Below are 12,515 nucleotides of genomic sequence, written 5' to 3' on the forward strand. Positions count from 1 at the left end.
TACGCCATGGTAGCGTTTGAGACTAGTCACTTTAGATTGTTGGCCTTGACACATAGTGCTGGAGGAGGAACACATAATGTGAAGATTTCGGAAGTATGAACAGAATATGTTCAGAGAAAAGTGTATTAGAAGTTCCAGGCTTAGGCCAATGCTATTATTATTATTATATTATGATTATCCACAGCCTGATGGAGTACTGCTCTCCCTTCTGGACTGGTGCTCACACTTCTCACCTTTCTTGGCTTCAGGGTGTGGAAACCAAAGCATTTAGGATCATTGGTATCTCCTGCGATGAGGTTGAGTCTTTGGGTCTCTCACTCTCTCACCATAGGCAGGTCGGTGGTCATTCTGTCTTCCACCGTCTCCTCTCCGGTCTCGCTCCCCCTCCTTGCTCTGTCTGCAATATGTCCCCTCCCTCCCTCCATATTTCCGCAAGGCGCTCACAAGGTCCGCCAGCAACCACTTTATGGTAAAACTACCAAAATCACGAATCACTGCTCACCTTCACTCTTTCATTCCTCTTTTTCCCCAACTTTGGAATAAACTCACTCACTCTATTCAATCCCACTCTTCGCTCCAGGTCTTCAAAACAGCTGTTCACCACCATCTTACATTCCCCCATCCAAAACCATTATCTTTTCTACCCCCGTAAATCCACCCCAAACCCACTTCCTTCAAATTCCCTGCTTTCCTTCCTGAAAGTCCCTGTAGTGTCCATCTTGTTTACCCCGTGAACCCCACCTCATCCCTCTCCCTTCCACAGATCTAATGTCGCTATTTCCCACTGTTTTGTGCTTTCCTCTCCCGCTGCTCTTGTCTCTTGTTATACATTCACTGTGTTTGCTCTTATACGAACCTCAACATTGTCTATTTTTTAAAAAACGTAAAGAATCGCTGATCATTATCAACGTTTTGTTTTATCCCTTAACCAAAGAACAAGGATTTGGCCCACTTGATATCACGGACAAGGTTTTTCATGCAAGTCAGACAAGGACATTCAGAAACAATGAACAGCTAAATCAAGATCGTGCATGGGATTTGAACCTTGGATGGCAGCATCATGATCAATGCGTTCAGATGGGAACATCAAACAGGCCAAAGCAATTTCTCAACTCGGAATTGTCTGGCCGTCTATTATAGACAGTGAAGTGAAACAGGCAAATACAATCTCGTCCATCGATTTGTTCATCAAATTGTGAAATCTCATGCCTGATGCATCACCACACAATGTCGCAGATGTACGTTCTAGTTCAATGATGGCAACTTGATGCTCTTCCACAAGCCTTACCTCTCAAATCTCGATAGATTTTCTAAAACACTCCATGGCTACTACATTACAAGGGAAAATTGGAAAGCATTTTCATCTGAAACTGTGTATTGCAAGCAAGCCATGACTATTTGATAATGAGGATGCAGTTGGGTGAAGGTCAGCCATGACGAGCATCACATAGCCACATCATGCGAACTAACACACAAGCTATATGATAGTGAACGTTCATCGAGCACTGATCTTCACACAGCTACATCTCAGACCAACCTACACCCAACCACTTCCATGCAAAGAAGCCTCAGCCTCATCCATTGCTAACTCTCAATCAGCCTCATTGACAGCGAACATGTACCAAGTCACATCCGGCCTTCATCCTCAATGACAACGCTGTATCAAAGGCTTAAAGGTGGAGTGGAAATGTAGGCCAGGAAATGTAGGAAAGTGTGGGGGGAGGGGGAGAGAAATAGACTGAAAAGACAAAGGCAAAAGGGTGGCATATGAATTTTGGTTGGTATTATATTAACACAAGGAAAAACTTTTCATTCAACCTGTTTGGTTCTGATGTTGCAAGTTTATAGATGAAATCTTGTTCTTTGAGTTTCCAACAATAATTGCCTCCATGGAAGAGTGTTTAACCACAAAGAGATATGTGATGGACAGTGTCCTGCAAGGTTCTGAATCGTCGGTTCTGACATCGTTCAGATGTTCACAAAAGCGGTCTCCAAACAGTTGTCAAGCTTCACCGATAGTTTATTGCAAAGTGAACATAACATGAAACGCAGTAAATTACATTGGAGGTGGTAAAAGTAAAATAATTGGTAATATTGATGATGTGATTTGGTTCTGACATTGATGTCGTATGGTTGATAAAGCCAGAGGTGTTTCAATGACTGCACTTGCATTTGAATATTCTTGGTGGGAGATTGGAAGGAAATATGCATTTGATCAAATGTTTTTGCCTAAAACACAACTTTTGATGTCTAAAAATGTGACAGGTATCTGAAATCTTCCATGTGCAATTGAGAGATGAGCGAATATAATTGACAAAGGTAATGAATTATTCAAGATCAGTCAGATTCTTTGTTTTTATTCTCTTATCCTGCCTATGCAGACAACTAGTTTTGTGTTGGAGTTAGCAAATTGTACATTCTTATGGAATGAACTATGGATAGGTTAGCCACAGGTGTGATGGGATAAAGCGGTGCATGAGAGAAAGTTGGCTTTGTGAAAGTATTCCCAGGTGGAATCGATATCAGGTGCTGTGGAGATGGCGGTCCAATCCTTTTGTGAGAAGGCAGAATGCAATCCCTACCAGTTGGCCTGTGCAAGCAGCCATATTCTGTCTGCATCGCTGAGATTGCTCCCTTATAATAGCCAGAGAGATATGAGCTGTGACAATAAAATGATCAGAAGAGCCAGGAGGGTCAGAAGAGGAACAAGTGAGATTGGATGCAAAGTTAGTCATTATGAGGTCAAGAAAGGAGGACAAAGCAGTTGCAGAAATCTGGCTTGGGAAGTCTACAGACTGGATCAGACCCACCCTCTCAAGCATCTGAGCATGCTACTTTAACTTTATCTATGCTTTATTGATTGAATAGGATGCTCTAGCAAATGTGGCATTAAATTGTGGAGATGTGTTCTTCATATAGTTTGAAAACAAAAAGGGTGTGGGTGGGGGAAGGAGGAAGGTGTTTGCACCACTGCGTTATCCCCTTCACCCGTCCCATCTACAAAGTGTGTACAACAGGTGAATGGGGAATCATTTTTCAAAGAAATGTACAAAGCAAGTATAATAAATCTTATTAAGTGTGGACTTGAGAAAATGAACGAAGGTTAAGAATGAATACATATATATATATATATATATATATATATATATATATATATATATATATATATATATATATATATATATATATATATATATATATATGATACTAGCAGGGTATGCTTACACATTCAAGCTGCTTACATTGTGTAAGAATACGAACCGTGCTTCGTCATTGTCTCGGGTCGCTCACCTGCATTTTATTTTTCATTTATTTTCATATTTTGTTTCATTTATGGATACTGTCCAACGATTCTATGATTTTTTTTCCCCGGTGTATCGGCTTCGATGTCCATCAGCACACAAAATTACCTTGCTTCCCCATTGTCTCAGGTCACTCACCTGCATTTGTTTCAATTATTTTTTCATTTACTTATATTTTCTTTCGTGGATGCTGTCCAACAATTCTGTGACCCACTCCCCCCCCCCCCCCCCCGGTATACCGGCTTCAATGTCCATCGGCATGCAAAATTTCAGCTTTCTACATCACCTGGAAGGTACCAATCTTTAATATCAGTTAGTCAGTGGTTAGAAAAACCTTTATATATTAGATATACCCACCCAACTGCAGCATGTAATCCATAAAATATCAAATGCGTTGAACGAACTTGAGTTATGATCTGCAAAATTATTTTCAAAGGGCACATGACCTTTGACCTGTCAAACACAAAATTGAATCAGTTCATCTTTGCATCACATTCCATACTTGTGCCAAGTTTGGATGAAATCCCTTCTGTGGTTCACAAGTTATTGTGGTAACAAAGATTTTCAATTAAAAGTCACATGACCAGAGTTCAGTTTATACTTTTGCAAGTTTTGTCAGAATGCCTTCAGCAGTTGACAAGTTATTGCGGTACCGAAATTCTGATACACACGCACGTACGGACGGACACACAGCCGGACGGACAATGCAAAAAAAATGTCTCCAGCGTCTATGCCTGCGGAGGCATAGAAATGCCAAACAATCTTTGCAGCAGAACCTCATGGGAGACTCGATGTTGGGGGATGTGGGGGTATCCATACCACCTACCCTTGGGTCATGGCGATGTGGGGGCATTCACAGCCTGCCTATGAGGGACTGTGATGTAGTGGTCACAAGATACATCCATCCATCTTGTCCCTTAGCCATAAGGCTGTACGGTCCAACAATGGAAATCAACTTTAGATAAGGTTGAGCCCAAAGACCGGTCACCATTCTGCTTGTCTTCATGATGGGGGACAGGAATTTGTAATTGTTCAGGATGTCGGAAATACAGTAATTCAACCACTCCTCTTCATTGACAATGCGAGATCTTTAACGTCCACCAACTAATGCTAACCAACAGGACACCCAGTTTAAGGTCCATCCAAGGGACAATGCACACATTGATAGCTCACCCTGAATGTTAAACACCAAGGTGACAGATTATAGTTGGGTGGAGATTTGAAGCAAAGTTAGAGTGCTCATAGGCACATGCTACAAAGCTATCCTGCCAGCCCGAGCAAAGCTGTAGTCTGTGGCATCACCTCCCTGTGTCTATCCAATCATATTCCTACCTCCACTGCATTAGAGTTGCAGCTCTCCGCCATCTCATGTCGTTTCCCATTTCCATTCATGATATTTTTTCATTCTCGCTAATCTGCACCATACCCAGGCTTTTCTTATGTGTCATATAGGTGTCTGTCAACTCTCCATTATATCTTTTGTGTCAGCCACAATACCATCAATCCCCTGTCGTTTCATTCCTCCATGAGTTAAGGCTTTGTATTTTCAAAAAATTTTGAAACTGTAATATTACTGTTTGCTGTTAAATTACCCACAAGGGATGATCAGCAAGTCTGGGGCCTGACATAAGGTCAAACAGCGAAATATTTTCCTCAATTCTTCTACCGTTTCACTTGCATCGTTTACACAATTTCTCATTTTAACTGTTCGATCACCTCTAAACCTGTGCCTGCCTGTCTTTGCATTACATTATCCTTCTTTATTAGGCCACAGACATACTACTCAAACCGAATTGACCAAAATGAACAGATTTTAAAAACGTAACTCGAGTTGAACTTCAAGTTGTCTATTGTTTTTTGCTTTCTATGACAAACATATGCAGATTTCCTGTCGTTTTCTTTTTTATACAAAATGATCATAATTACCACCTGAATGGAGCTGCATGCTTTTATTGAAGACAGTTATAACATCTTTCAAGGAAATTTGTCCAGGTGGGGACTATTTGGCCTCATTCACTTATGTGCACACTCATAATTTCCTCTTCGTTATAATTTGTTTTTTGTTTTTACAGTGATTGAAGACTCATGGAGGAGTTTGTGCATAAATCACATGCAGGACATGGACATTATAGTGGGCTTCAGTGGACATTTTACACGAATTACAAGGGCATATCGTGGACAAAGAAAAAAACACGTGGTATATGGGATTTGAACTTGGGTTCCATAAAGGCATTGATCATCAGTTCAGATTGAAACAAGATGGGAACAATAACAGGCCAACCAATTTATCTTCTTCACTTTGTTTATCCATTATTATCACAAAACCAATCTAACTTCACTTTAACATCCATTTAACGATACAATTTAATCTCAACGCTGGGAAATTAGCCAGAGTACTGACACACAACAGCATACCGTTTTGGAGGGAAACAGTGGGGTCTCTGAGAAAGGTCCACAACTACAATGTGGGAAGGACAGCCGGCTTTTATGTCCCTTGCACCTGAAAGACGATTTAATCTAGGACGCAGCACCCTCTGCCAGCACTGCACCGGGATGGCAATTATAATCAGATTCGGCTCCAAATGAAGACAGATCCAGACAGCTCAGAGACGAGAAGGTAACCGAGAAGGTAACCGAGTGAGCTGCCTTGCAGGCCTTCAGCCGATAACACACTGCCAATCACCAGAGGTCTCCCATCCAAATACTAACTGGGCCAATCTCTGCATCCATTCTAAGATTACAGGGGATCAGGCATGTTCAAGCCACTCAAATATCAGACACACATGTGCAAAGCTTTAAATAACTAGTTTCAGGTAAAAGTGGCAATACCTGTGTCTAGATATGATAATTTACCTGAAATGGCACACTTGGTTATCATGCCTTCTTTGAACTCCAATTCGAATTATTAAAATTTGCCGACTATAAAGTTATTTGCCGTGCCCCAACTATGTAGATTTTGTAAGGGTTAGGAAGTTTAGTTTAGAAGTTTAGTTAGGAAGTTTGAAAAGGAAGTTTAGTATAGTTGTTTTTCAAGGTGTTTATGAAACACTACATGTTCTCTTATTTCACATTTCTAAATAGCTTTCCTTGTGAAACATTAGTGAAATGATGGACGTGTGTTATTATGAAACTTCTGGCTTTAGAAGCAGATACACGTTTCCAAAGGTGCACTTTTATTACTTCTTTGCCACAGGTGAAACAATTCTGAAGGCTTGTAATTAAGGCATTTTATCTTCCATTGTTGTGTTCTTCCAAACGTTTCTTCCTATTAACCAACCGTTTATCCCTGAGAAGTTCGAAGGGATGGAGAGAGGGAATATATTTTTTTTTAAGTACTTTGCTGCACTTTAAGTTCAGCAATAACATTTTTTTTTTGAGCGACTTCAAATGATTTTAAAGTTAATGCATTTTTCATGAATTATATAATTTTATAATCAATGAAGGAAATGCACAAAGATGAGGATGCCACGTGGTCCATCATCATGTTAACTGGGATGGTAGGACTGCTCGGATCAAGTTACCTTCCTTACCTTGAGCAACCTCGCCTGGGTTTGATTTCCGATCAGACTATAAACGGTCGAGTTGTGGCTTCACAGGCAGGGCGTTGCATTATACTAAGTGCACCGTCCCTCGGATGGATTTTAAGCCGGCTGTCTCATCAGCAACCTAAGATCAGCAGGTGAGTGTTCGACATCTCAAAGTGTATTTCACGACGAGTAATCGAACTATCATCGGTAAGCGCCCTGAACAAATGACAAATTCCTGCACACTCGTTGGCAAGCGTGGCGAATGTGACAAACGCCCCTTAAGCACGTGTTGAATGAGGTCTTCGTGCTGCAGTTGCCCAAAATAAGACTGGTTTCAAAAAGATGATTCCCGACTGGCATGGAGAGAGCCCAACGACAAGCTTTCCCCATGCTGCGAACCGAGCTGTTTGCATTGATGCTGTGCGAACATGGTTTCTAAACAGATCTCATCCGAGCTTGCAATTTTTGGAGCAGATGAGAGCCGGGCAATTGCATCGACATGGACACCCAAACGCTGTTCCGAATCGACAAATATATATAATATATATGGTCGTTCGATGGCTCCTACAAGGAAACCCACTTATTACGTGGAACACTGTCGTGATTTCCACCTTATGTAGTATTTTACCTCGAATAGCGCTTTTGTTTACCAACGATTCACAATTCCACCCGAGACAATGTCGCATGGCAAGCTTTCATTAAAGCAAGGCAGATCGCCTACGTACGTAGCTTACAGGCGCACGGTAGGGTTACACTAATGACAGGATAATGAGGCACGGCATTGGCGGGCACGTCCGCCGGCTCGCTGCACGCCGTGCACCGACGCGTGCGATTGCATGGCGTGGACACGCGCAGATCGGAGTGCGCTTTGCAAACGGTATCGTTCGTGCGTTCACAATGACCTGGCTATTTAAATGCGGGACCGGATCGTGGATTGACAGGGGGAAAGCCTATTTTGGACATTGCAAAGTAGTATTTAATAGGAAACCATAGCAGGTCTTTGCCGCTGCGAATTTTGGGAATGCTGCACCACAAATGGTCCGTTAAGGGAGATGTGAAAGCACCGAAGGTGTTGCTCTGATAGAGCGCAGAGCGTGTGTTGCTTCAAAATAAATAAATAAGCAATCCGCTGTGCAATCACTTGCTTTGAGTGACGTCAAGATTAGTACATGTGAAAACATCACTGTAATGTGTGTGTACATAGACACACACACACATATAAATATATAGATATAGATATATATATATATATATATATATATATATATATATATATATATATATATATATATATATATATGTTTATATAGTACGTACATAAACTCCCACCTCCCCCATTGGATTTTACGACCATCTCATACCGATTACGAACATTTCCCCCCTTTTTGGTGGAATGCATCACGTTTGAATACTTATCTGAGAACAAAAAAACGGCTTCATTCGAAATTTCAAGACCGTTGGTGCTCACCTTGGCACTGGAATCCCTGTTTGCCGAATCCCCTGTAATTCAACACAAGGGGCAAGAAGCAAAACTTTATTAACGTTCTTCCTGTCCAACACATTGTTATTTCATTTTTGCACGAGGTGCCATTTTTAGCTCCTCGAAGGAGGCTGTGCCGCGTGTTCTGAAACAAGCGGCACAGCAATCTAAGCCGGTGCAGGGAGAGGATAAATGGATGCGCAGTACGGACACGGTGCGCTCGAAGCAAGTTTCACTTAACCGCACTATATTCAATCCTCAGCACGTACCAGATGAAGTCCGTACAGTGGCTGCAGAATGTTGGTTGCTTGAAGAAGCGTGCGATGAATTTGTGGTTCTTCACTTCGTGCACATTCTTCTGCTTCAGGGCGCCTTTGCGAGCGAAGCGGTTGAGATTTTGCTCGAAGTCCTCCACCGTGGTGTCGGTCATGTCGAACATGTTGAAGCTGCTGCACCACCACCGACCTGCACTCTACTCGCCTTTGTGGAACGGAGCGCGGGGCTCTCGCGAGCGCGCCTTAACAGGTGTGACGTCACATCATCTGGGCGACGGGATGAGGTGCAGACGCCGGGCGCATGTACCATTTATATATTCCGCTTTACACCCGATTCGGTACGAGTCAGGAAGCCCTCATTACACCCACCGCGGCAAGGCACATCGTGCAATTAGGCGGTGTAATGAAATGTCACGCTAATACTCCATGTTCTGTCGTGCGATGATAATAATGGATAACTGACGAGAGAGAGGTAGAGAGGTAGAGAGAGAGGTAGAGAGGTAGAGAGGTAGAGAGAGAGACGTAGAGAGAGAGAGGTAGAGAGAGAGAGAGGTAGAGAGAGAGAGAGGTAGAGAGAGAGAGGTAGAGGTAGAGAGAGAGGTAGAGGTAGAGAGAGAGGTAGAGGTAGAGAGAGAGGTAGAGGTAGAGAGAGAGGTAGAGGTAGAGAGAGAGGTAGAGGTAGAGAGAGAGGTAGAGGTAGAGAGAGAGAGGTAGAGGTAGAGAGAGAGAGGTAGAGGTAGAGGTAGAGAGGTAGAGGTAGAGGTAGAGAGAGAGAGGTAGAGAGAGAGATAGAGAGAGGTAGAGGGAGAGAGAGGTAGAGGTAGAGGTAGAGGTAGAGAGAGAGAGAGAGGTAGAGGTAGAGAGAGAGAGAGAGGTAGAGGTAGAGAGAGAGAGAGAGGTAGAGGTAGAGAGAGAGAGAGATAGAGGTAGTGGTAGAGAGAGAGAGGTAGAGAGAGAGGTCGAGAGAGAGAGAGAGGTAGAGAGAGAGAGGTAGAGAGAGAGAGAGAGGTAGAGAGAGGTATAGAGAGAGAGGGGTAGAGAGAGAGAGAGAGAGAGAGAGAGAGAGAGAGGGGTAGAGAGAGAGAGAGAGAGAGGTGTAGAGAGAGAGAGAGAGAGAGGGGTAGAGAGAGAGAGAGAGAGAGAGAGAGAGAGAGAGAGAGAGAGGGGTAGAGAGAGAGGTAGAGAGAGAGAGGTAGAGAGAGAGAGGTAGAGAGAGAGGTAGAGAGAGAGGTAGAGAGAGGTGGAGAGAGGTAGAGAGGTAGAGAGAGGTAGAGAGAGGTAGAGAGAGGTAGAGACAGAGAGAGACAGAGAGAGACAGAGAGAGACAGAGAGAGACAGAGAGAGACAGAGACAGAGACAGAGACAGTGAGAGAGAGACAGACAGAGACAGAGAGACAGACAGAGAGAGAGAGAGAGAGACAGAGAGACAGAGAGACAGAGAGACAGAGAGACAGAGAGAGACAGAGACAGAGACAGAGACAGAGACAGAGACAGAGACAGAGACAGAGACAGAGACAGAGACAGAGACAGAGACAGAGACAGAGACAGAGAGAGAGAGAGAGAGAGAGAGAGAGAGAGAGAGAGAGAGAGAGAGAGAGAGAGAGAGAGAGAGAGAGAGAGAGAGAGAGAGAGAGAGATCGGTTTTGTATTTCGCTTCTTTCACAACCGATGGGGCGTAGTTGCGGATTGTATCGCGTGACGTTTACACTCTGGTTCAATTCACCATTGTGACGACATCGTGCGATTGTGTACTTTGTTGAGAATTTGAGATAAGTCTAGTAAGTGATTTGTGACGTATCACATCGTCAGTGCGGACGCACCAAGTACGTGTACGGGCGATTAAACAACAGCGACACCAAGCGATCTTGCGAGCACATGGCCGTCGGTTGGCATCGATTTATTTGGAGACGGTGGGTAGGGTGAGTAAGTCAAACTTTCTCCCCACCTCTTCAAGCCCAAATACGAGTTTTATTCCACGTTACGTCACACAATGTAAAGAAGAATAAACCGTGTGATGAATTGAACAAAAAAAGAATTGAGAAGGAAATGAACGCGCATTTGAAAAAAAAAAAAAAAAAGCACAAACCGAGTCGCGGAAGATACAACACAACGGATCACAAAATAATCGGTCGATTAATACGGTGAATGCAATCCCACAATTTGCCGTTTAATCACAGTAAACATTTCAACATTTCTTCGGGATCAGCGAGCTCGCAAGACAGAACTTTCACTCGCACTACCGTGTTGTTCAACATCGACAGGTTCATCTGTGAAGGATCATCGGTTGGTGTTAAAAAAACAATGTCAATGTCACATGCACAACAAAACATCACCATCATGTTAACCAAATCGAGCCTGTGCTGCTATCTTGCCGTTTAACATGTAGCTCGTACAAGTCATGACCAAATACTCGTCTGCAGATCACTTGCTGCATCATCGTGGACATCGTTACAATCTCCCCATCGAAACAAGGATGCATCTCTTGGAGGGGAACACTGGACGCTTTTCATCTCGTGTCATAAATGTGTTGGGCAGGATAATCTGTAGGTATGCATACTCGTCTCTGAACTGTCGACCGTGGGTTTGAATGTTGACCCAACTCTAAACTGACAACCTGGTGCTTTGCAGGTGTGGCAGCATCAATGTGTATGTAGTCTGAGGACCTTTCTGCCGGCATTGATGGTCGATGGAAGTTAAATTAGATCCCACAGTGTATTTCCCGAAGAGTAGGCGAGCTATCACCGGCACCATTAAAAAAAATTGCAAATGCCTGCCTAAATCACCGTCAGTCGGTTCGTGAGAGGCCAAAAACTTTCCCCAGCCGACCCGACAAGAAGGTGGGAATGATTGGTGCCATTAAAATAATGATTGGCAGCTACTTGTTGTGCCTAACTGTTGCTTCACTAACAGGTTTAATCAATAGACAACATGTTGTTTATCTGTGAATCTCAATGACGATGTGAAATGAAGTGGAACACGTGAAAGTTTTTGGTTGGTGCTGTCGTGTGGCTGCGGTTATTGTTTGTGTACTCCTTCCTATTATGTATTTATCTATTGCTTCAAGAAGTATTACTAGATATAATTTTGTGTGCTCCTTCTGCATCCATCATGGTTCCTGCTGTCATGTCGGTGTAACCATGACAATAAAGCTCGATGTCCTGCTTCTTCTTCCATTCCGGAAAGACTGGCTTTAATAAAAACCAAAAGGCATTGTTTTGTTTAAGTAATTCAATCATTAGCTTTCCAAATAAGTAAATCGATTATATTAGCTTTCCAACAGTACCATATTTATCAAAAGAATGACGGACACACAAACACACACGGACGGACACATATTTTTAGTAAGAGAAAAACAGGGGTGCCAGAACTATGCTACGCTTCTCTCCACAGCACTGGTTCAGCATGTCGAGGGTGTAGATGCGGAATAAGTAACTTGTAGTTACCAGCTACAAATCCACTAACAAGGAAATCTCCCACTACCATGGATGAGCAAAGACACACCGTGTGTGTGTGTGTGTGTGTGTGTGTGTGTGTGTGTGTGTGTGTGTGTGTGTGTGTGTGTGTGTGTGTGTGTGTGTGTGTGTGTGTGTGTGTGTGTGTGTGTGTGTGTGTGTGTGTGTGTGTGTGTGTGTGTGTGTGCGCGCGCAGTCCCTCAGGTGGACATAGGCTGGCTCCCCTGTCTCAAACCTTGCTCAGCTTAACACCATGTAAACCAAGGCCTTCAAGATCGTTGGAATCTCCCACGATAAAGCTGAGTCTATCGGCCGACCACTTTCACATCGCAGACAGGTCAGTGATCTCTCTGTCTTCCACCACATCCTGTCTGGTCTTGCACCCTCTGCTCTTTCCATGCTTTATGAAGGTTTCTGCAGGGTGCACACGGTCCCTATCAACCCCCTTCTGGTGAATCTCCCAAAATCCACTCACTGCT

The 12,515-nt window shown here is 43.3% G+C and overlaps 2 protein-coding genes across 10 annotated transcripts in view; both read right to left on the reverse strand.

Moving 5' to 3' along the window:
- LOC147011938 (protein kinase C alpha type-like) overlaps positions 1 to 8,748 on the reverse strand; it is a 334,968-nt gene extending 326,220 nt beyond the window's left edge. The window contains exons 1-2 of the mRNA XM_085857692.1: positions 8,579 to 8,748; positions 8,298 to 8,329 (exon numbers count right to left, since the gene is read on the reverse strand). Coding sequence (XP_085713818.1) covers positions 8,298 to 8,329; positions 8,579 to 8,748 — 202 coding nt within the window. The remainder of the gene's footprint in view (positions 1 to 8,297; positions 8,330 to 8,578) is intronic.
- Positions 8,749 to 10,738: 1,990 nt separating this feature from the next.
- The window catches only part of MEIOB (meiosis specific with OB-fold), a 33,771-nt gene continuing 31,994 nt past the window's right edge, over positions 10,739 to 12,515 (reverse strand). For all 9 annotated transcript variants that reach the window (XM_085857697.1, XM_085857701.1, XM_085857702.1 and 6 more), the window contains one exon: positions 10,739 to 10,851. In XM_085857697.1, the coding sequence (XP_085713823.1) occupies positions 10,756 to 10,851 (96 nt within the window). In that variant the 3' untranslated portion in view covers positions 10,739 to 10,755. The remainder of the gene's footprint in view (positions 10,852 to 12,515) is intronic.

The sequence above is a fragment of the Eptatretus burgeri genome, chromosome 15 (genome assembly GCF_056783735.1).
Source record: "Eptatretus burgeri isolate ZD-2024b chromosome 15, Ebu_testis_v1, whole genome shotgun sequence".
Classification (NCBI taxonomy): Eukaryota; Metazoa; Chordata; class Myxini; order Myxiniformes; family Myxinidae; genus Eptatretus; species Eptatretus burgeri.